This window comes from Arabidopsis lyrata (genome assembly GCF_000004255.2).
Source record: "Arabidopsis lyrata subsp. lyrata unplaced genomic scaffold ARALYscaffold_1, whole genome shotgun sequence".
NCBI lineage: Eukaryota > Viridiplantae > Streptophyta > Magnoliopsida > Brassicales > Brassicaceae > Arabidopsis > Arabidopsis lyrata.
Window position 1 is genome coordinate 28,604,945 of NW_003302555.1, and position 22,307 is coordinate 28,627,251.

The following is a 22,307-nucleotide window of genomic DNA, read 5'->3' on the forward strand; positions in this document are numbered from 1 at the left end:
GATATATAGGTTAGGTTTAGGTATAAAGCACGTCGAGACTCTCTAGCTGAGCCACCAAAACCTAGCGCTCTCCTTAATCCATCCACCATGAAAAGGCCTTCTTCAATCTCTGGAGAAGAAACAAAATACTTTGATCGGATCCCTGTTGATCTCGTCATCAGTAATATCTTGTCGAGATTGCCGGTGAAGTCTAAAGCTCAGTGTCGTTGCGTATCCAAGCTCTGGTCGTCCATAATTCGCCGTCCAAATTACGACCAGTTGTTCCCGATCAAGACCCCAGCTCCACCACGGATCCTTTTCACCATCGACGTTTCAGGAGAGTGTTTCTTCTATTCTTCACCTCAGCCTCACAATCCGGATCAGAACTCGTCTCTTGTAGCCACCCTTCATAATAGGACTGGTAACACCAAGTTCTATAAGATATGTGGTCCTGTCTGCGGACTGGTGTGTCGTCAGTACAATTCAGTGGGGTTGATTTATAATCCCATCACAGGAGAGTCTTTAAACTTGCCCAAACTGAGTTTAAATGGGATTGATCAGTCAGAGTGGTTATTTGATAAAGCAAGATATTCGTTTGGGTATGATCCAATCGACAAACAGTTCAAAGTGTTGTGTATCACCTGGATGCGTACTGGCTCACAACATTTGTCAGATGAGTATCAAGTTCTCACATTAGGGACTGGATATAATAATCTCTTATGGAGAAAGATCCAATGTTGCAAAATTCATTTTTCTTCAGACGATACTGCGATATGCATCGATGGTGTTTTGCATTATCCAGCAGAGATCTATAAGGGAAAACGTACCATCGTTTGCTTTGATGTTAGGTCTGAGAAGTTTAGTTTTACTAACATTGATCGAGACATGGCAGTAAAGATAAAATCTGGCACTTTAACTTTGATCGACTACAAGGGTAAATTAGGTGCTTGTAGTTTTGAGTTTGACACTAATCTTTTGGAGTTGTGGGTTTTGGAGGATGCCAAGCAAAATAAATGGTCAAAGCATATCCACGGAATATCTCATCCGTGGCTCGAGGAAACTAGTCATGTCCGTCCTGCTGGAATGTTTGGTAGTTGCCAACTTGTGTTATACCCAAGCTTTACACAAGATCCTTTCTTCGTTTTGTACTACAATCTCGAGAGCAACATTACCACCGGTGTAAAACTTGAAGCTCCACTATTTAAAAAGTTTCATGGGTGTAGGATTCAAGCTTTTCCAAACTATGTAGAGGATGTCAAGCTTATGTAAGTGTTCACTTCTTCCAAACCGAATTTATCACATTATCTATCTTTGTCATTTTTTTCTTTCTTTTCTGTCTTTTGGAGTTATTATTTCTCTGTTTAGTTATATAATTTAAAACATTTGTTTTCTCTGTTCTGCCTTTTACTCTAATTTCCCAATGAAGCTATAAAATCCAATTCTCTTGTTCAAGGGATAAATGGGATAAACATGTTTAAATGATTTAAATTGCTGCAATTGTCACTAGGAACATGTTCAAAGGATCTTAAATGTGTTAGATCGTTCTAAAATTGGGATATTGTTCTGAGGAGCTTGCTTGAAGGATTTATAAATTGGCTGAGAACTTGCTTGAAGGATTTATAAATTGGCTGAGAACTTGCTCGAGGGATCTAAGTTGGTAAATATATTATCTCTGGAACTAACTCTGCAAAAAGTTGTCTTAAAAGTCAAATTAAGTACTATGAGAATGTTCCACGATGGAAAAACAAAAACTACAGTTTCTTCTATAAAATTATACGCATTCAAGATATTTTGATGAACCATGTTTTAATTTCCAATTCACCACCAAGCTAGCTCCTCATCCTCCCATGATTCCAAAAACGATAGCAATTTTAGCTAGCAAGAACAGCCTATAAAAAGTAACGGTTAAAACACTGATTAAATCACAAGATTAATGTGTAAAACTCGATAATCGTTTAGTGAAAGACACACTGCAATGGTACAATCTACGTATCCTAGATTGATCCATGGGATGAATACACCTATGCACCATGGGATTGCACCAATGATGAACCTTGACGATAAAAAAGCCGAATTTTCAGAAAAAAAATGTGTTGAAAGTTTGAAACCAAAGTGATTGTTTGTATCGATATCGGGTAGTTGGTGAGTGATATCAAGTTTTCCTAGTCGTAGGCTACTTCTACTTAGACCCTAAGTTCACACACGCTTATGAAATTAAAACGCAGATTTAAAAAGACGACAAAATTCATCTCGAGATGCTCTGAATTCACGTTCTTGTTTTAAAATTCCACACTGAAAGAAGTATGGTAAACCCAACAAATATTTTTTGTAAATTTTAAATTGGTTAGTCGTTTACAAATGGGCCACAATGAAGGAGTGTATTGTGAGTTTGGGCCCATAAAAAGCCCAACTTATGCAAGGACATAAAAGCAAGTGAGAGAGACTCGAGCTGAGCCACCAAACCTAGCGTGCCCTTTAATCCATCCACCATGAATCAACTGAGATCTTCAATCTCTGTGGAAGAAACCGAATACTTTGATCGGATCCCTGTTGATCTCGTAATCAGTAATATCTTGTCGAGATTGCCTCTGAAATCTATAGCTCAGTGTCGTTGCGTATCTAAGCTCTGGTCATCCCGAATCCGCCTTCCAAATTACAACCTGTTGTTCCCGATCAAGCCCCCGGCTCCACCGCGGATCGTTTTCACCATAGAATATGAAAGAGAGTTGTTCGTCTACTCTTCACCTCAGCTTCACAATCCTGGTGAGAACACGTCTCTTGTAGCCACCCTTCATCAAAGGACACGTGGGCAAGGTTTCAGTGTATATCGTCCTCCGGTTGGCGGATTGGTCTGTCGTCAACATTATCGAAAGAATCCAATGCATCCTTCACCAGTGGTGGTGATTTCTAAATTCTAATCCCATCACAGGAGAGTGTTTAGCCTTGCCTAGACTGAGAATGGATGAGATTATGAATAAGTCAGAGCGGTTCATGCATGGACAATGTAAGCCATTATTCTTTTTCTTTTGGGTATGATCCAATCGACAAACAGTTCAAGATATTGCGTATCACCACCTTGTATGAGTATGACACACAAAATTCCAGTCAGTATCAAGTTCTAACATTAGGAGGGGCTCGAAAGAAAAATCTCTTATGGAGAAATATCCAATGTTGCACAAATCATTATCCTTACATGTCTCACGATGATAATAAGATATGCATCAGTGGTGTTTTGTATTATCCAGCAGGGTGCTATAAGGGTAAAAGACATTGCGTTGCCATCGCTTGCTTTGATGTTAGGTCTGAGAGTTTTAGTTTTATTAACGTTGATCTAGAAGACATGACAGCCGAAAAGATCAGTTCTTACAGTTTCGCTTTGATAGACTACAAGGGTAAATTAGGTGCTTGTAATTGTGATACTTACAAGAATCTGTTTGAGTTGTGGGTTTTAGAGAATGCGGAGGAACATAAATGGTCAAAGTATCTCTACCAAATGCCTCAGCTGTCTGTAATGATTTCTGCTGTACGTGCTGCTGGAATGATTGCTAGTGGTGAAATTGTGTTGCACCCATCCTATTCAGTAGTTCATTTTTTCGTTTTGTACTACAATCTCGAGAGGAACATTATCACAAGAGTAAGACTTGAAGTTCCACTTATGGTTAGTGGGTGTTGGGTTCACGCATTTGCAAACTATCTAGAGGATCTTAAGCTTATGTAAATCTTTTATAAAGTCAAAATAAGCTTTTGATTCTATATATTATAAACACAGCTCAAGATACTTGATGAAGAATGTATTTATTTGCACACTTAAATCATCAAGCACACACACTAAAATATACACATTCAAGATACTTGATGAACAATGTCTTAATTTGCACACTTCACGACCAGGCTCCTCTTCCTCCCATGACACCAAAAACTATGGCAATTGTAGCAACAACAGCCTGTGAAAGTATAAAGTGTTAGTTAAACACTGATTAAATCTCAAGATTAATGTATAAAACACATTATTGTTTAGTGAAAGACTCACTGCAATGGTGCAAGCTATGTATCCTGGTTTCTCTCTCGTATCGATCCTAGCACATACTAGAATGAATACGCCTATGTACCATGGGATTGCACCAAGGAGGAAACCAATGATGAACCTTGAAGATATAAAAAAAGAGACCGAGTTTTTCAGACAAAATGTTAAGTGATTGTAATCAAAGACTAATTTGAGATTTGCTAAGAAAACACAAAACACTTACAAGAACCAACCGAGGCCAAGACCACAACAAGGAAGACGGTTTTGTCTTGCAGGTCTTCCTTCAGAAACAGGGTAACCTGCAAATTAAGTTACACATTTGGTTTTAAAACTTTGTGAACTATTGTGGCTAGAAACATAGAGAGCTTCCCAACATTGAATATAGAGAGTTTAAGTTTTTGCGTACTGGAAGAAATAAACTCTGATATCATTTTTAAGAATCTTATCAATGAGAAGTACGTTTTCTCAGTTGGATCATAAAGAAGAGACAATTTTAGTGTCAAGCTCAGGCATAGTCTCAGTCTCATCTTTAGTAACCATGGAGATACTATCAAAAGGGTTGACGAAAGATGAAGCAAAATCTAAACTTTTCATCTTGAAGATCAAGATTCAAGGCTGGCTCTGACAAAGGGTTTTAAAGATTCGGAGAGTCACTTACCAGGAACGGTTTGATGTTCTTGGATGTATTGATGAACGGAAATGTTGTGATGAGATGTTCCGGGAGGTGGAGACGGCTGAGGAAATCTGATGACTGGATGATGCGACGGAGGATGAGGATACGACGGTGGAGGATAAGTAGGGACACCTTGAAACGTGCCGTAAGATGGAGGAGAAGCCCCTCTGTTTTTGTCTTTTTCTTTTCCCATTATGTCTCTCTCTCTCTCTATCTCTCATTGTTGTTTAATCAGATTTAAGGTTGTAGCAAATTAGACACGTGGCAGCAGACACATGGACGAGTGGTTGTTGTTAGAAAAGCTCATTTAGATTATGCTATTGTTAATTGAAGTAGTTAACACATCAATCAATCAGCAAACCAAACAAAAGTTGAACACGCAATTACTGTCTTCATCGAATCTTCATAACAAATCCCACATGTTTAATCTAATTTACACAATCTTATCTAATGCAACAACGATTTTATTGGACAAACAAACTCTCAAGAGTTTTATGGGTTTCTAGTAAATATAGAATGAAGGATGAGTGAAAGAGAGAAACAAATTGTGTAGAGTTTTTTAGTAGGTTTGAGAAGGCAGACTCACCATATCTGCTGGTACTGCAACATCAATCATCTTTCTATATGCAAGATTCAGATCTGTAAGTGCAAAAACCGGAGCCCGCAGTTATTATGACTACTTGAGCATACAAAACGGAATAACATAGCTTGACATAATGAATATTGCGTTTTGTATGACCGTGAAATCTTTGTAGTCACGAGCTGGATAGATCAATGTGTCTTTTGGCAGTGTAGATATCTGGTAAAAAGATCAACAAAAGCGTTTTAGATTGAGTCTTTGAACAGTATGAGTGACTTTGCATGAACAAAATCTAGATATATTGCATCTACATCGCGGATTTTGGTTCTTTATTACTGACTTTTCCTCTGCTTTTTTTGTACCAGAAAGTCCGTCTTCCAACAACCACAGATGAGGACATCATCCCCGGTAAAAGCTATTCTTGTTTGAGACTGATGAGCCTCTTCTTCAGTAACATATGTAAGTATGTAACCCATCCTACAGTATGGCCAGGTGCAGCATGAATCTGCTACAAAAATGTTGATTATTACTCTCTTTACTTCTAGCGCATCTCAGTGGATTGTAATTTTGGTTTCACATCCCTGTCACCGGGTTCAAGAAACACATCTGCTTTCAAAATGACGAATTTCACACCGGAGCTTTGGCTTTGGGGGAGCAAAGAACGAGATACTACTGAATTTTTGATTTAAACCAAACAGTGGAAATGTAAACACTTACATGATGTTACATCAACCAACAGAAACAGACCTTATAAGAAGTCGAGTTCCATTGAGTGTTCATAACATGATTACCCGCACAAAACCAATTAACCAAAGAGTAATCATCAACCAAAACTATAATGATTTAGAAAAAAAACACAAAAATCTCAAAACCCATGTCGCAAAAAATTTCCATCTTTGAACTTTATTTGGAAAAAAAAAAAAAAAAAACTCATCTTTGAACTTTATTAAAAAAAACCGAAAAAATGTATCTTTGAAGCAAAACTTAGTAACTTACCAGAGCAGAGCAGGTTGTCTTGTTTAATCCGACGGCGAAAGAAGATAGATAAAAAAAGTGAAAAAGGTCGCAACTTGTGTGTCTCTCTTTCTCCAACTACCCTTTCGTGCTTAGCTGTCCTCTCTCTCTCTCTTCTCTCCCGATGAAATCTTCATCTTTCGTATCTCTCTTCCTTGTCATGCCCTAATTTCATCTTCTCTCTGTCATCGATTCTGTTAAAAATCTCACCTTTCAATTCAAAAATCCTTCCAGAGTTTTGTGATATGCCTACTTGGTGGGGAAGAAAGTCCTGCAAGAACAAGGACGATAATCACAAAGGAATTATCTCCACAGATAGAGATATCAAGAGCTGTGTTGTTGATCCTCCTCTCACTCCTACTCGTGTTGGTACACCTCGTTGTAGTCGTGAATTCGCCGGAGCTTCTTCTGCTTTCTCTGATTCTACCGAGAAGAAAGGTCATCCTCTTCCTCGTCCTTTACTCTCTCCTGTTTCGATCCATCATCAAGATCATGTAAGCGGATCCACTTCTGGATCTACCTCTGTTTCTAGCGTTAGCTCTTCTGGATCAGCTGATGATCAGAGTCAACTTGTTGCTTCTAGGTTTGCTTTTTCCCTCTTTAGTAGTTACTCTATGGAATTGTGCATCTTCAATGGATCCAGAACCTCTTAATCAATCAAAGATTACGTTTTTATTGTCTGGATTGTTGGTTTTGTGGCTCTAACTTGATAAGCATATAACAGGGGTCATGGTGATGTGAAATTCAATGTAGCAGCAGCACCACGTAGCCCAGAGAGAGCTTCTCCAAAGGTAGCTACTGCTACGATTAGGCCCACGTCTCCACTGCATCAGCGATTGTCTGCAGTTGTGAGCTTAGAGTCTTCTACAGGGAGGAATGATGATGGAAGGTCTTCTTCTGAGTGTCACCCTTTGCCTCGACCACCTACTTCTCCTACAAGCCCTTCTGCTGTGCATGGTTCCTGGATTGGAGGAGGCTACGAGACAACCTCTCCTTCGGGGTTTTCCAAGTGGAAAAAAGGGAAATTTCTTGGGAGTGGCACCTTTGGCCAAGTCTATCTTGGGTTCAACAGGTGAGATAAAAGAAATGTCATAGCATTAGATAAGGAAAATCTTATCAAGTGAGTGAGTTGGATTAGTTTTTTAGGTGACAAGAGTTAGTTAGCTAACCTTGGTTTTAGAAAAGCCTTCCCACTCCTTTAGATCATGTAATCTGCGATGTCCAGACAGATAGAGCGTTTGATGCTAGCTTTCTCCGTAGGTGGAAACTATATTTGCATTGTGTGGATCCGGAGGTCATTAATATTGATACCTAGGTTAGTAGCTCTCTTAAACCAGTATCTAGAGACGTTATGACTCTGTGATATGCTGGTGGACATTTCTGATGGTTCATGTCTGCAATTACTTGATCAAAATTTTGAGGTTAACTTCACCTGCTATCTAGATAAAGGCAATAGAAAGCAAAAATTTCTATTATGCTAGGTTCTTACATTATAACTTTGTAAAACCGAAACCCCAATTTTACGTTTCCACATCAAAGTGAAATAGAGAACTTCAGCATCCTTCTTTCTAAATTGGTTGTTTCCATCGTATGATGTTTTCGCCAATCTTACAGTGAGAAAGGAAAAATGTGTGCTATTAAAGAGGTGAAGGTCATTTCTGACGACCAAACGTCAAAAGAATGTCTGAAGCAACTAAATCAGGTTTATCTAGTTCGCCTCATCTTTTGTATATGTCAAGATCTGATTGCTTTCAGATCTTATTTAAAACGAAATTGTGAAACACTCTAATATTTTTCACACCTCTAACCACACTATTTTATTTGCAGGAGATAAATTTGCTTAACCAGCTTTGTCATCCGAATATCGTCCAGTATTACGGAAGTGAACTGGTATGTGTCAATATCTGTGAGCTTCAGGAAAAGAAGAGATCATATATGCTAGTTGAGTTTGGGCAGCGTAATATTGTTATATAGAAACCAATATTGAAGCCTGGCCTGGAAATTGTTATGCTTGTAGAGTGAAGAAACCTTGTCCGTCTACTTGGAGTATGTGTCAGGTGGTTCAATCCATAAACTACTTAAAGAATATGGTTCTTTCACTGAACCTGTTATCCAAAACTACACGCGGCAGATTCTCGCTGGGCTTGCCTATTTACATGGAAGAAATACAGTACATAGGTATTCAAAATGACATCTTAAAGGTTGAATGGAACTCAATTTTTCTCTTCGTGGACATTTAATAAAGAGGGATTTTGTTCTAATAGGGACATCAAAGGAGCAAATATATTAGTGGATCCGAATGGTGAAATCAAGTTGGCAGACTTTGGGATGGCCAGACATGTAAGTATATCTATGAACTTTATAACAAAAATATGAATACATGATCTCTTGAATGTCATCAATGGGCAACAGAAGATATCAATTGTTTTATCTCCTTTATTTTTATATATATATATATATATATATATATATATATATCTTGAAAATTATGCTTGCAGAAGCTCTAATAGCCATTTCTTTCTGCAACAGGTAGCAGCCTTTTCTACTATGCTTTCTTTCAAAGGGAGTCCTTACTGGATGGCACCCGAGGTAGTTACACTATTCTATCTTTTATTTACTTTTCTCTTGCAAGTGGTGCAGTGGAAGGCCCTTATGTTGTGGCAGCTGATAGGATTTCACATCATGCTTCTGTTCTTTCGCAGGTTGTGATGAGCCAAAATGGTTACACTCATGCAGTCGATATCTGGAGTTTGGGTTGTACTATTCTCGAAATGGCAACATCAAAGCCACCTTGGAGCCAGTTTGAAGGGGTATATGATACTGACGCTTGGACATAATCTTTTGTTCACTCTTCTTTTTTTTTCTAATTTTCAAGTTATCTGGTGACATTATTTGTACCAGGTTGCTGCGATTTTCAAAATCGGAAACAGTAAAGACACCCCGGAAATACCTGATCACCTTTCAAACGATGCAAAGAATTTTATAAGGCTTTGTCTGCAACGAAATCCGACAGTACGTCCTACAGCTTCTCAGCTTCTAGAACACCCTTTTCTACGTAATACAACAAGAGTGGCTAGTACTAGCATGCCCAAAGATACCTCCCCACGTTCCCATGATGGAAGCTTCTCACTGGTATGTGTCTAATGCATATGTTGAGCTGGATCAATTTGATTCCTCCCATCAAGTTAAACTTGATTTTCTTCTTGAGCAGCCAACAAGGGAATCCTATCCAGGGAGACTAAGCCATGATAATTACCCAAGACAACCATTGTCTAGAACTATAAAGAGCCCGAGGTAAAAGCGTTGTAGCTCAATCTATTTGATACTTGGTCGAGTCAACTGATCTCGTATTTGGTTCTTGCAGCAGAGAAAACGTAAGAGCTATCACATCCTTGCCAGTATCTCCATGTTCAAGCCCTTTACGCCAACTTGGGCCGGCATACAAAAGCTGTTTCCTGTCACCTCCTCACCCGTCTTACGCATTTCCTGGTCAAGACAGTGGGTACAACTTAGCGGAGTTTGCTGCAAGCCCTTTCAGGATGAAGAAAGACACAATGATGGAACCAGCTAGTTTCAGGGGTCAAACATCGAATTTTCCCTTGAGATCAAGACTGGTATAGAAATGGAGCAAAGATTGAGAGACCGAAAGCCACATACGATAAACAAGGCCCAAGGACCATGTACAAAACACAGTGTCTCCCCTGGTTTTGGCCTTCTCCTTCTCTACACCCTGGGAAATATGAAGTAATTATGATACCTTAGTTGTGTGTGGAGCATCTACTAGAAGTGGAGATTTTTGGAACAAGAAGGAGAAATTTGGGGGAAACAGAGAGATGTAAAGAGAAACATGAAAATGAATACAAAGATTATAGAGTGACAAGTACAAAGATAGTAAGTTGTGTTGTTATACAAAGATAATATTCAACCATTTGTTTTCAACCTACCGTGTGAATATACTTTTCAGTTTTCAGAAAGTAAAAACGTCTCATGAGTTTGATTTCTTTTAGACACATGTTTGACATAAGTTTAGTTGAGGAGTTTAATTTTCTTTAAGACATATGCTTATGATAAGTTAGTTGAGGAGATTGTGGAATTTCAAGTTCTCCCACTCAGAAAAAGATAGCAAGATTGTCTCTCTCACGCTGAGAGTCATTGTTTGATCGGATTTAAAGGTCTTAGCAATTTCGACACGTACAAGCAGAACATGGACGAGTGGTTGAAAAGCTCATTTAGATTATGTCAATTGAAAAGTAGTTGACACATCAATGATCAATAAGCAAACCAAACAAAAGTTGAACACGCAAATACTATCTTCATCTTCATAACAAATTCCACATGTTCATTACACAATCTTCTAATGAGCTTATCTAAAACGGAAGCAAATCTTATTGGATAAACTACTCTCAAGAGTTTTATTGGCTTTGGTAAATATAGACAAACATATTGTGTAGAGTTTTTAGTTGGCTTGAGAAGGCACATCTTGTAACCCACATACCATATTTGCTGGTACTGCAACATCAATCATCTTCGGATACGACAGATTGAGATCTGTAAGAGCAAAAACCGCGGTCATTTTATGAGCTGATGAATACTTTAGGATAATAAGCAGAAGAAACTTACTTGACATAATGGTTTTGAATGTTTCTTTATCTTTAGTTAGACGCGGGTTGTGTTGCATCTCTTCTCCAACTGTACTTACCTGAATTTTCACAGAAAGATGTTAAAACCATTGTGTGGATGAGTCATATTTTCCATTAAACAAGCCAATGCGAATGAATTGGCGTTGTGCATTACCTCGAAACCTTTGTAATCGTGAGCTGGATAGATCAATGTGTCCTTTGGCAATGTAAATATCTGGTAAAAGGATCAACAAAAGCGTTTAAACAGAGTCCTTGAAAACATGAACCACTTGCCTATGAAATGTGAAACACTTGCCTGTGAATGTACAGACTCGTAGAGTTGATCAGAGCTTCCGCCCTGAAACACCAAGGGAAACATCATAGTACAGTTAATACGATGCCTCATTACAAAATCTAGAACTTATGCATTGACATTAGAGTTTTAGGTTCTTTATAAACGATGCCGTAACACAAAATCAGATCTTATGCATCTACATTATTCTGAGTACCTGAAAGTCAGTCCTCCCACAACCACGGATGAGTACAGCATCCCCGGTAAAAGCCATTCTTGGTTGGGGCTGATCAGCCTCTTCTCCAGTCACATATGTAACACATCCTGCAGTATGCCCAGGTGTAGCACGAACCTAAGACAAATGAAATAATCATTACACTCTTCACTTTCTAGCCTTTCATTTATCATACCGGTTCAAAACTTTAGATTCATACCTCGAGGTATATATCGCCAATAGATACTTTGTCACCGGGTTCAAGAAACATATCAGCTTTAGAACCACTTGCTTTCGAAATAACGGATTTCACACCCGGGAGCTTCGTCTGTGGGGAGCAAACAAAGATATATCACCAAATCTTCGACTTCAACCAAAACAGGAGAAATGTAAAACAATTACATCAGTTCAAGCAAGGGAAAACAGACCTTAAGAAGTCCAGTTCCAGTGACATGATCAGCATGAACATGAGTGTTCATAGCATAGATAAGCTTTAAGCCTAACTCATCTATCAGCTTCAAGTCTCTATCCACAGTCTTGTCCACCGGATCAATCAACTGCTCCATCACATAAAACAATCCAAATTCAACAAATCAGATAAACAAAGAACATCACTTGATCCAAAATTGATGATCTTTTCAAAATTGCCTATTGACTAATCCATTAACAACGATCAGACACGAAAAACTCAAAACCCATATCGAAAAATTCCATCTTTAGGAAGGAAAACATACCAAAGCTGGTTTATCAGGATGAGAAACGTCGGCGAGAAGATAAGTGAAGGTGGAAGATTCTTTCTCAAAGAGTTGACGAAAGAGAAGCTTCGAGGAGGAGGAGGAGGAGAAAGATGAAGACGAACCCATCAATGATCGGCGAAATGTTGGAGTTCTGATTAGAGGAGAAGGAGAACGGAGGATACGAGGTTGAGAAGAGAGGAATTTGGGTTGGAGTAGAAGAAGTTGTCGGAGACGTGGAAAATGAGTCATCACCATTATTGTTATCAGCCACAAAAGTGTCGACGTCAACAGCTTCTTGAAACAAACAATGTGGTGGTGGGACCCGTGATGGATCAGTTCTGCTTCTGCACGTAACAATAATGGAATCAGATGATTTTTATCAGATAAGATTAAAAAATCATCTGAGAAAAGTTATTGGAGATTCATGAAGCGAACTTATTAAACCTTGAAGGTGAAGAAGAGCTTACGAGTTTAGAGATGGACTTAATAAGGCCTAAACTGATGGGCTTATAATGGGCTTTTAGTCTTAACTAAAAACCAAAGTGTTGCCGACAACAAATCATTCTATCAATAGACAATAGTTAGAATGAAATACTTAGTCAATAGTTAGATTTCACGAAAACGGTGATTAATGCTTCATTCTATCGCATTATTTTATCCTTCAAGAATACGTCTGTTTACATTCCTAGTAATGTGTGGGATACGGGCTTTGCCCTATATGTCTAATTCGATTCAAACAAAGATTGACTAAGTCAAACAAGCTGCTAACAAGTAACAAGGACAAACGATCTATCAGAACAACGACCCATCAGAATAGCAGTTCGGTCCAAACAGAACGGCGGCTTGACACAGTAATGTATCAGCTCGGCCCATCTCGGTTTGGTCGGGCCCAACAGAATCAAAAGATAAAAAGAGTCCTAAGTCAGCTCCTACCTTATAAATAGCAGAAGACACTACAGAGAATGTGATCTGGACCTTAAGTCATTACCCAAAGAATTTAAAAGAAAATTGTTGCTTAACTCATTTATTTTTTACTTTCCCGTTTTTTCGTTCTGTAAATTATTGCTCTCGTTCATTGTTAATAAAAAAGGTTCTCCGTTTTCTTCGAAACCCCATATATTTATTTTAACAACCTCGGTACAAACATAATATTTTAATCGATGTGAAAATGGTTAAAAGAATGAAAAATTAAAACTTGAAATGGTTTAAGCTAAATGACTTCCTTTTTCTAATTTCTAAGTAACCATATGAAAGTGAGAAATATCCAATTCAGTCGTGAAGACGACGTTTGATCTCGGAAGTGTATCAAAAGAGAAAATATCAAGATTAGTCAACTTAAGGGAAACCCAAGGGATAATCCTAGAAACATCAATGCTTCATTCCGCGCTACATTATCGTTTTCTTGGCTTTTTCGATCTTTCTAAACAGAAACCACTTTCCCTTTCAACTTCGAATCGATTCCGATGGAGTTTTGATCAAAAAGACTTAATCTTTGTGAATCTTTGACGGCTCTTCTCTTCTTCTGATCATAGCAAAGGACACGATGGAGTCTTCGTTAATTCATCATATTATCATTGTGTTGTTGTTACTCTGGTTCATCTCTTCCTTGAATCGATCCCACGCCTTTTTCTATTTCCTCGCTCTCATTTATCTCTACCTGGTACTGGGATTTGCCTCTATGGTTTCTCTTGACTACTTGTCTGGATTTTGATGGAATGTGTAAAGATTGTCTTTTTCTTTTTGGGTTTCTTCAGGTTCACGAACGGTATGTGATGAGATTGAAGAGAACATTGCAGTTTGAAGAGAGGAAGCAAGCTAATCAGAGACGGGTAACTTTTAAATGTCTTTGTTTCATGTTTGTTCTCTTCTTTAGGTGGGGAAAGATTCTATCTTTATGTGTTCACTGTTAATGGTGACTAACCTAGGTTTTAGTTTGGTTGAGTGAGTGATTACCCTAAACAAAATGCTGGGAATTTATAACTTTCTAAAGCTCCTAGGTTGCTTTTTTTCTTTCTGTTTGAAGTATGTATTGATCTTGTAATGGTTGAAATAGTATAGTGAAGCTGTGAAAGAGCTAGACTTTAGCCAATTTATGGACTGACTTAGTGCTAAGAATACTCGCTCTTTTGCTTTTGCCTGTGTATTAGCTGTATGCGATTAACCTAATGAGGATTTTTTTTCCCCTGAGTTTTCCTTACATTACATTCAATTTTTGTTTCTTTTGCTATGCATCTTTCAGGTTCTATCTGATTCTGAATCTGTGAGATGGATGAATTATGCTGTGGAGAAGATATGGCCTATATGCATGGAACAGATTGCCTCTCAGAAGATTCTGGGTCCAATAATACCTTGGTTCTTGGAAAAATATAGACCTTGGACAGCGGTATCCATCTCTAAGAAATATTTACTTTTGGTCTTAATTCGGTTTGGCTTGTAAGAAGTCTACACTTGCTGGTATTGACATCTTTTGCGATTTATGTGCAGAAAAAAGCTGTGATACAGCACCTTTACATGGGAAGAAATCCACCTCTGTTGACTCATATTAGGGTCCTTCGCCAATCTACGGGTGATGATCACTTGGTATAGTTGCAATGCCTTATAGAACATCATACTTTGGCCTCTTCGCTCATTGATCTATGGTAGAACTTATGCTGGAGTTTATGCAGGTATTGGAACTTGGAATGAATTTTCTCGCAGCAGATGATATGAGTGCAATACTTGCTGTGAAATTAAGGAAAAGGCTTGGTTTTGGGATGTGGACAAAGTTGCATTTGACGGGGATGCACGTGGAAGGAAAGGTAGGGCAGCCTTTTCTTTATGTGAATGGGACCTTTTCATTTTTGTAAACACATTTTTGCGTTCTACTCTTAAAAGGTGCTAATCGGAGTGAAGTTCCTTCGTCGGTGGCCTTTCTTGGGGCGTTTACGTGTGTGTTTTGCAGAGCCTCCATATTTCCAGATGACTGTTAAACCAATCTTCACTCACGGGCTTGATGTTGCTGTACTTCCAGGTATCGCAGGATGGCTAGTAAGTACTACACATCCTAATAGTCTTGAATCTCTTCTTCGCACACATTTGTTTTTTTTTCTCCCCTCTAAAAGTCTCCCCATTTCTTTAATTTCTTAATCAGGATAAACTTCTTTCTATCGCATTTGAACAGACCCTTGTTCAGGTAAGAATGACGGTTTGTTGGGTTATTTTCTATGCTTCCCCTTCTTGTAGTTAAGCAATGAATGGCTCCGTCTAAAGATATTGTTTTTACTATTTCTTAATTCCCTGCAATTTGGTTGCAGCCAAATATGCTTGTTGTTGACATGGAGAAATTTGTTAGCCAAAATCAGGTATTTATTGCAGGATTATCAACCTTATATTACTTTTTCTTACTTCGTTGCTTCTGGCACTTGAAATCACTGGTATATCTCAAGCTTTCATTAACTTGCAATTTTTTTCTGTGTTTGCCTCCAGAAAATTGGTTCTTTGTTGATGAGAAAGAACCAGTTGCACACGTCTTAGTTGAAGTCTTTGAAGCATTAGATGTTAAACCATCTGATCTAAATGGTTAGTTTTAATATTACCACATGCATTAGTCTTTTTCCTTTTGGTTTGAAAAACTTGGATGTTTTGGTTTCAGGTTTGGCTGACCCTTATGTGAAAGGGAAACTTGGTGCTTACCGATTCAAAACCAAGACACAGAAGAAAACATTGTCCCCAAAATGGCAAGAAGAGTTTAAGATACCAATCTTTACATGGGACTCTCCAAGTATACTTAACATTGAAGTTCGAGACAAAGACCGATTTGTGGATGATACCCTTGGGTTTGTTCCTGAACCCTCGTTACTCCAAACTTGTTGAATATCAAAATTTTCTTGTTTTGAGTTTCTGTTTTGTTGCAGTGAATGTTCAGTGAATATTGGCGAGTTTAGAGGCGGCCAAAGAAACGATATGTGGTTACCTCTTCAGGACATCAAAATGGGAAGGCTGCATCTTGCTATAACTGTAATCGAGGAAGACATACAGACTTCTTTTGCTTCTGATACTACAAATTTAGGCTCTTTCTCGTCGGACAAAGCTCCAAGTGTTGTGGATAACTTTGAGCCAATAACCATTGACGGGCAAGAAGAGACTGGAATTTGGGTTCAAAAACCGGGAGCAGAAGTATCACAGATTTGGGAACCAAGAAAAGGTAAGAGTAGACGTCTTGATAGCCAAATACAAAGAAACCCTAATGATGGATCACTCAACAGTGGAAGCAGCAGCACCGACGACAATCAAGAGGGATCAAAGAATCCAATGAAGTCGGTTGGTAGAGGATTGAGAAAAATCGGGTCAGTGTTTCACAGGCATGGCAAAAAGGAAGAATTTTTAATAGGAAGCATTGAAGAAGAGCAGTCTCAGTCTCCTCGGATCAATCTGAAGGCAGTAAACCAAAAGGATGTTGGACTTAACTTCATCGTTGATGACAATCTCTCGGGTCCACTTTCAGGCAAGAGTTTAGATTGTGAGAGTTTGGATGCAGAGGAACATTCAGGTAAAGGCCATATGAAGGATGTGGCAAAGAGCTTTCTAAAACAAGCTGAGAAATCTGCAAAACAATTTAAGCATGCGTTTTCGCGTAAAGGATCCATGAAACCAAGAGATGGGCAAAAAGAAATTGTTCCTGAATCTGATTCTGGATCTGATTCTGAATCTTCTGATGATGATGATTCCTTTACCTGTGTAAAGAACCTGGCAACAGATACAGGAAAACTTACACGCGATGGGAATATTGGTAGAACAGGAGATGAAGATCATGTAGATTCAACAACATTAGCTAATGCTAAGGAAGATTCAAGTGGTGATATGGCAGAGAATTCGACAGATGTTGAAGCTAAAGATGAGAAACTAGAGGAAGCAGCAGAGTCAGAAACTAGAGATATCCACACCGCCATGAACATCAGAACTGAAGATGAGAAAGGAGAGACGCTTAAAAATATCCAAGAAGGGGAAGAAAAGGAATCATCTTCAAACTAAAAACGTATATCTTATACACATTCACGTTCATGTATATGTTTACTAAATTTGAAACTTGCGAATCAAATGGAGGTTCTTGAGCATGTATAAACCCTAATTTTTTTTTTCTTGATTTTTTTTTCTTCCTTTTCTGATCTTTTACCACGGTGTTAATGTTTTTTTTTTCCTCTCAATTAATCACAGCGTTTATGAAATGCTATCATATAACAACCATAATTACATAACATCTTCAACAGCAGTTTGGTAAACCGTGCTATTACGGTATGCTATCAATGTGGACTTTTTTTGTAGTGTTTTTTTTTCTTCCTTTTTCTGATCTTTTACAACAACGGCTTTTTTTTCATAGATGGGTTTGAAGAAACAAAGTCAGAGTTGGCTCCGAAACCTTGCATGTCCATGTTTTAATGCTTGCAAAAAAACTTGACATTATTGCATTTTACAGGTTAAAGAAAAACATGAAAACATATATTGATTTACGTAAAAATATTTATACATTATCTCTCGCACGCAAAAACTTAACATTAACATTCATATTCACACTAAATATTGGAACGAATAACTACGGATTTAAAAAAGATCGAGAAGCAAGACACAATTACGATGGTTAAGCCACGGTGTTAGCCCCCGCATCAACAGCCGCCGGTGGTGTTGTCTTCGCGACTATTCATCTCAAACAAGGCTTGACGAATACCTAAGAGACAACAGCTAATGATATTTTTTTGGTTTTAAACAAATAATGATACTTGAGAAGAAGAAAGCCAAGTAACGCTAAGTAGATTACTGAATCTATAATTTTTCGATCCATCGATATAGAAGGAAAAATGTTTTTGGAGGTTAGCTGTTTTCTGACTTTGTATTTGCAATTTCCACTTATATATATACACACTAATACAAGTTGTTTCATTGACTTTGATTTTATTTGCTTTTTTATTTTACCTTTATTTAATTTTTATTATAAGTTTTAAAGGAATGTGTCAATTATGCTAGTTGAGCGACGTGTAATTGACCAAACCCATTACATACACTTGTCTTGCCAAGTTGCCTCAGTCTTTAGTTTGATTATTTCTCTATTTGAACTATATATGCTTTTAGGAAAGGAAACATAATAGATTAATGTTTAAAAACTATTTGACCATTATAGGATGGAAAATGGTATACATAATCATCTTAAGCACGAGAAATGTTCTCGCATCATTCACATATTATTAACTTTTTGTTTATAAAAATCTTATGTTAAGTAAAATGTTTGAAAAACAGAGTAATCTAAAGCACGAGAAATATCGTTACAAGTCAAAGAGTCTGTTTTACCATTTATACCGCACGAAATGGTTAAGCTGGGCTGTGCAAACAATGTGTTTGTGATCACTTTTGCAAAACAACTAATGGGCCTATGGCTGATGTGGCAAAATTATTTTGTCAATTAATTGTAGTTCTTTTGGACTTGTCTCAAAAATATGTATTTGGCGAATTCTAGTATTGTAAGTCCGATTAAACATATTTCTTCTAGTCATTGTCTTCTAATTCTTATCTATTTATATTTAAATTTTGGTAATGTTGTAAAAATAAAACCTAAATAGCTGCATAGTTGTACCTAGTTTAACAAAAATGATGCAGTTGTACATAGTTATTAAAAATACCAAGTTGAACAAACGTACATAGTTTTACCTAGTTTAACAAATATGATGCAGTTGTACATAATTAATAAAAATACCAAGTTGAACAAACGTACATAGTTGTACCTAGATAATAATGTGAACTAAATAAACAAATTCATATATAAAATTTAAAACCCTAAATGTTTTCCCGGCTTTTTTTTCTTTCTCTTTGGAATCGCTAGTCAATGGTGATGAGGCCGATTACGAACAAAGGATTAATTTACAGACACAATCTTTGTCTGAGATGTAATTCTACGCTTGCTGTCTCTAACCACGAGCCCATTACCCAGAAAACACGAAGCTTTCTGGAGACGACGACGACGAGCACAGCTATCTTTCAATGCAATTCTCAGATTTCGAAGCTCGCGAGAAATGGGAATCTCCAAGAGGCTGAAGCTATATTTAGACAAATGTCGCATAGAAGTATAGTCTCTTGGAATGCGATGATTTCTGCTTACGCGGAGAATGGGAAAATGAGTAAAGCATGGCAAGTGTTCGATGAAATGCCTGTGAGAGCTACAACTTCTTATAATGCGATGATTACTGCTATGATTAAAAACAAGTGTGATTTAGGGAAAGCTTATGAATTGTTTTGTGATATACCGGAGAAGAACGCGGTTTCTTATGCGACGATGATTACTGGTTTCGTTCGGGCAGGGAGGTTTGACGAGGCGGAATGTTTGTATGCTGAGACACCTGTGAAGTTTCGTGATCCTGTTGCTTCAAATGTTTTGTTAAGTGGGTATTTGAGAGTAGGGAAATGGAACGAGGCTGTTCGTGTTTTTGAGGGTATGGCTGTGAAAGAAGTAGTATCGTATAGCTCAATGGTTGATGGGTACTGCAAAATGGGGAGAATTTTGGATGCGAGAAGTCTTTTTGATAGAATGCCTGAGAGAAATGTGATTACTTGGACTGCTATGATTGATGGGTATTTTAAAGCTGGGTTTTTTGAAGATGGGTTTGGTCTGTTTCTGAGAATGAGACAGGAGGGAGATGTCAGGGTAAATTCTAATACTTTGGCTGTAATGTTTAGAGCATGTCGGGATTTTTTCAGATACCGAGAGGGAAGTCAGATTCATGGGTTACTTTCACGAATGCCTCTGGAGTTTGATCTGTTTCTAGGGAATTCATTGATTTCGATGTACTCTAAGCTTGGTTATATGGGAGAGGCCAAAGCGGTGTTTGGCGTGATGAAATATAAAGACAGTGTTTCTTGGAATTCCTTGATCACTGGTCTTGTTCAGCGCGAACAGATTTCTGAAGCTTATGAACTTTTCGAGAAGATGCCGGGTAAAGATATGGTATCCTGGACAGATATGATCAAGGGGTTTTCTGGAAAAGGAGAAATCTCTAAATGTGTGGAGTTGTTTGGAATGATGCCTGAGAAGGACGACATAACATGGACTGCTATGATATCTGCTTTTGTGAGTAATGGATATTATGAGGAGGCGCTTTGCTGGTTTCATAAGATGCTTCGGAAACAGGTTTGTCCAAATTCCTACACTTTCAGTAGTGTCCTCAGCGCAACAGCTAGTTTGGCGGATTTAATTGAAGGACTACAGATCCACGGTAGAGTTGTGAAGATGAACATGGCGAATGACTTGTCAGTTCAGAATTCATTGGTATCTATGTATTGCAAATGCGGGAACACAAATGATGCTTACAAGATCTTCTCATGCATCAGTGAGCCCAATATTGTTTCTTATAACACGATGATCAGCGGGTTTTCCTATAACGGCTTCGGGAAGGAAGCTGTTAAATTGTTCTCCATGTTGGAAAGTACAGGAAAAGAGCCGAATGGTGTTACCTTTCTTGCTCTGTTATCAGCCTGTGTTCATGTTGGATACGTGGACTTAGGATGGAAATACTTCAAATCTATGAAGTTCTCGTACGGCATTGAACCAGGACCTGATCATTATGCATGCATGGTTGATCTTTTTGGCAGAAGTGGATTACTTGATGAAGCATATAACTTGATCTCTACAATGCCTTGTGAGCCTCATTCTGGAGTTTGGGGCAGCTTGCTTAGTGCAAGCAAAACTCATTTACGTGTCGATCTAGCAGAGCTTGCTGCTAAGAAACTAATCGAACTTGAGCCTGATAGCGCAACACCTTACGTGGTATTATCCCAGCTATATTCAATGGTTGGGAAAAACAGTGATTGTGATCGAATAATGAATATCAAGAAATCGAAAAGAATAAAGAAGGATCCCGGGTCTAGCTGGATAATCTTAAAGGGTCAAGTGCATAATTTCCTTGCAGGAGATGAATCTCATCTGAATCTTGAAGAGATAGCTTTCACACTGGATATGATTGGAAATGAAATGGAATTGATTAGTGTCAGCCATGGAAACAGTTTACAGTGAAGCAACATGCAAGGACATGGTTTTCACTTCATCAACCGAGAGCAAGAAGCTCACTTGGTCACCTTGTAAAACAGAATGTCTCTCAAGTTTGTCCTCCTAGCACTAACCAAAGATGAACTGTGAGCTCCTGAATCCTCCTTCAATGGATCAGTTTTATGTTTCCGATTTAAATTTGGCATATTTCACACATAATTGATGCATCCAATAATTGATGGGTTTGTCTATATATTGTTCACAGTAAAGTGGTGTAGAGGCCAGTTTCTATCCATCTCTGCTATTGAGGTATGAGTTTTTTCCTCTTCGGGTTGATTTGATTACATTAATTACGAATTGTTTTTTACTTCTTAATTATTTATTATATTATATACTTCTTGGAGTTTTTATTTAGTTTTTGTTTTTGTTTTTTTTTCTAGATAACTGTTTGTTAATTACTTGACTAATGTTTCTTGCCCAAACTCCTTAAATACGGTTGTATTGGTTAAGAAAAGAAAACGTGAATCTTTGAAGTTAGTACGATTCTGGTTTCTTATTGCAGAGACAGAGAGAGATCATGGAAACTTATGTTATTGTCTACGTTTTTCACTGTTTTGACTGGTAATGGTATAAACTTATTATGTGCTTGTTCGGGGAAGGAGGAGGATACTGTCACTAATGGGCCTGCTGAAAAGCCCAACAACCAGAGAAGCAGAGCTGTAACAAGCAATGGTGGTGACTTTATGATTTATCCAGCGGCTGCGTCTCTCCCTACTGTCTCCAATTCCGGCCATCAAAGTGGCCATCATGGCCGTGGTGGTTGTGGACATCATGGTGATCGCGGTGGAGGATGTGGTGGCGGTGGCGGAGATAGTTATGTATAACGATTTCTAGTTAGAGATGGTGTTGCTATAATTTGGGTAGATTTTTATTTTATTTGACTAAAATCATTTTTTTTCGGCTTTTTTCTTTTACTTTTAGTGGATCTAATCTCTTTTTATTTTCTCATTCGACTCTGTTAAACAGAACATTATCTGAATATATAGTTTGATACATATCTAGTACAAAAGTAAAGATAATGTTGAAACTGACAATCCAGTTTACTTGATGGCGGTGGTCGTACTTACCGCGGGTGCAGTGGTTCTCATTTTATTTGTAATCTTAATCTTAT

General features: G+C 38.0%; 7 protein-coding genes across 11 annotated transcripts; 5 read left to right on the forward strand and 2 right to left on the reverse strand.

Moving 5' to 3' along the window:
* Positions 1-28: 28 nt before the first annotated feature.
* LOC110224718 (probable F-box protein At1g53815) lies at positions 29-1,448 on the forward strand. The gene has a single exon (XM_021011509.1). The coding sequence runs from the start codon at positions 88-90 to the stop codon at positions 1,246-1,248; it is 1,161 nt and encodes a 386-aa protein (XP_020867168.1). The 5' UTR covers positions 29-87; the 3' UTR covers positions 1,249-1,448.
* A 1,333-nt stretch (positions 1,449-2,781) lies between these two features.
* Positions 2,782-3,713, forward strand: LOC9327822 (putative F-box protein At1g53550). The gene has a single exon (XM_021011539.1). It carries the CDS (start codon positions 2,975-2,977, stop codon positions 3,695-3,697), a length of 723 nt encoding a protein of 240 aa, XP_020867198.1. The 5' UTR covers positions 2,782-2,974; the 3' UTR covers positions 3,698-3,713.
* Positions 3,714-3,755: 42 nt separating this feature from the next.
* On the reverse strand, positions 3,756-4,976 carry LOC9327823 (60S ribosomal protein L18a-like protein). Its single transcript, XM_002894401.2, has 4 exons — positions 4,662-4,976; positions 4,227-4,302; positions 4,010-4,124; positions 3,756-3,923 (listed from the first exon to the last, which is right to left on the reverse strand). The coding sequence occupies exons 1-4, from the start codon at positions 4,867-4,869 to the stop codon at positions 3,861-3,863; spliced, it is 462 nt and encodes a 153-aa protein (XP_002894447.1). The 5' UTR covers positions 4,870-4,976; the 3' UTR covers positions 3,756-3,860.
* Positions 4,977-6,297: 1,321 nt separating this feature from the next.
* Positions 6,298-10,276, forward strand: LOC9330509 (mitogen-activated protein kinase kinase kinase 3). 4 transcript variants are annotated; one of them, XM_021011486.1, is made up of 11 exons: positions 6,298-6,853; positions 6,992-7,342; positions 7,885-7,972; positions 8,098-8,160; positions 8,288-8,448; positions 8,535-8,610; positions 8,800-8,859; positions 8,973-9,080; positions 9,172-9,402; positions 9,482-9,564; positions 9,638-10,276. In XM_021011486.1, exons 1-11 carry the CDS (start codon positions 6,516-6,518, stop codon positions 9,888-9,890), a joined length of 1,812 nt encoding a protein of 603 aa, XP_020867145.1. In that variant the 5' UTR covers positions 6,298-6,515; the 3' UTR covers positions 9,891-10,276. The 4 variants fall into 4 exon arrangements, with proteins under 4 accessions (XP_020867145.1, XP_020867146.1, XP_020867144.1 ...); XM_021011487.1 differs by having other exon boundaries at positions 6,299-6,853; positions 6,995-7,342; XM_021011485.1 differs by having other exon boundaries at positions 6,300-6,853; positions 9,635-10,276.
* A 284-nt stretch (positions 10,277-10,560) lies between these two features.
* Positions 10,561-12,609, reverse strand: LOC9327824 (persulfide dioxygenase ETHE1 homolog, mitochondrial). Its single transcript, XM_021011531.1, has 8 exons — positions 12,130-12,609; positions 11,824-11,952; positions 11,616-11,723; positions 11,399-11,533; positions 11,206-11,247; positions 11,065-11,124; positions 10,891-10,969; positions 10,561-10,818 (listed from the first exon to the last, which is right to left on the reverse strand). The coding sequence occupies exons 1-8, from the start codon at positions 12,385-12,387 to the stop codon at positions 10,727-10,729; spliced, it is 903 nt and encodes a 300-aa protein (XP_020867190.1). The 5' UTR covers positions 12,388-12,609; the 3' UTR covers positions 10,561-10,726.
* A 782-nt stretch (positions 12,610-13,391) lies between these two features.
* LOC9330510 (C2 domain-containing protein At1g53590) lies at positions 13,392-17,336 on the forward strand. Its single transcript, XM_021011554.1, has 11 exons — positions 13,392-13,792; positions 13,887-13,961; positions 14,372-14,515; positions 14,617-14,712; positions 14,799-14,930; positions 15,007-15,159; positions 15,263-15,304; positions 15,426-15,468; positions 15,592-15,690; positions 15,764-15,947; positions 16,026-17,336. Exons 1-11 carry the CDS (start codon positions 13,676-13,678, stop codon positions 17,140-17,142), a joined length of 2,202 nt encoding a protein of 733 aa, XP_020867213.1. The 5' UTR covers positions 13,392-13,675; the 3' UTR covers positions 17,143-17,336.
* Positions 17,337-18,946: 1,610 nt separating this feature from the next.
* Positions 18,947-22,100, forward strand: LOC9327825 (pentatricopeptide repeat-containing protein At1g53600, mitochondrial). Of its 2 annotated transcripts, none has more exons than XM_021011476.1 (3): positions 18,947-21,282; positions 21,402-21,445; positions 21,699-22,100. In XM_021011476.1, the coding sequence occupies exon 1, from the start codon at positions 18,983-18,985 to the stop codon at positions 21,161-21,163; it is 2,181 nt and encodes a 726-aa protein (XP_020867135.1). In that variant the 5' UTR covers positions 18,947-18,982; the 3' UTR covers positions 21,164-21,282; positions 21,402-21,445; positions 21,699-22,100. The 2 variants fall into 2 exon arrangements, with proteins under 2 accessions (XP_020867135.1, XP_020867136.1); XM_021011477.1 differs by having other exon boundaries at positions 21,796-22,100.
* Positions 22,101-22,307: the final 207 nt, after the last annotated feature.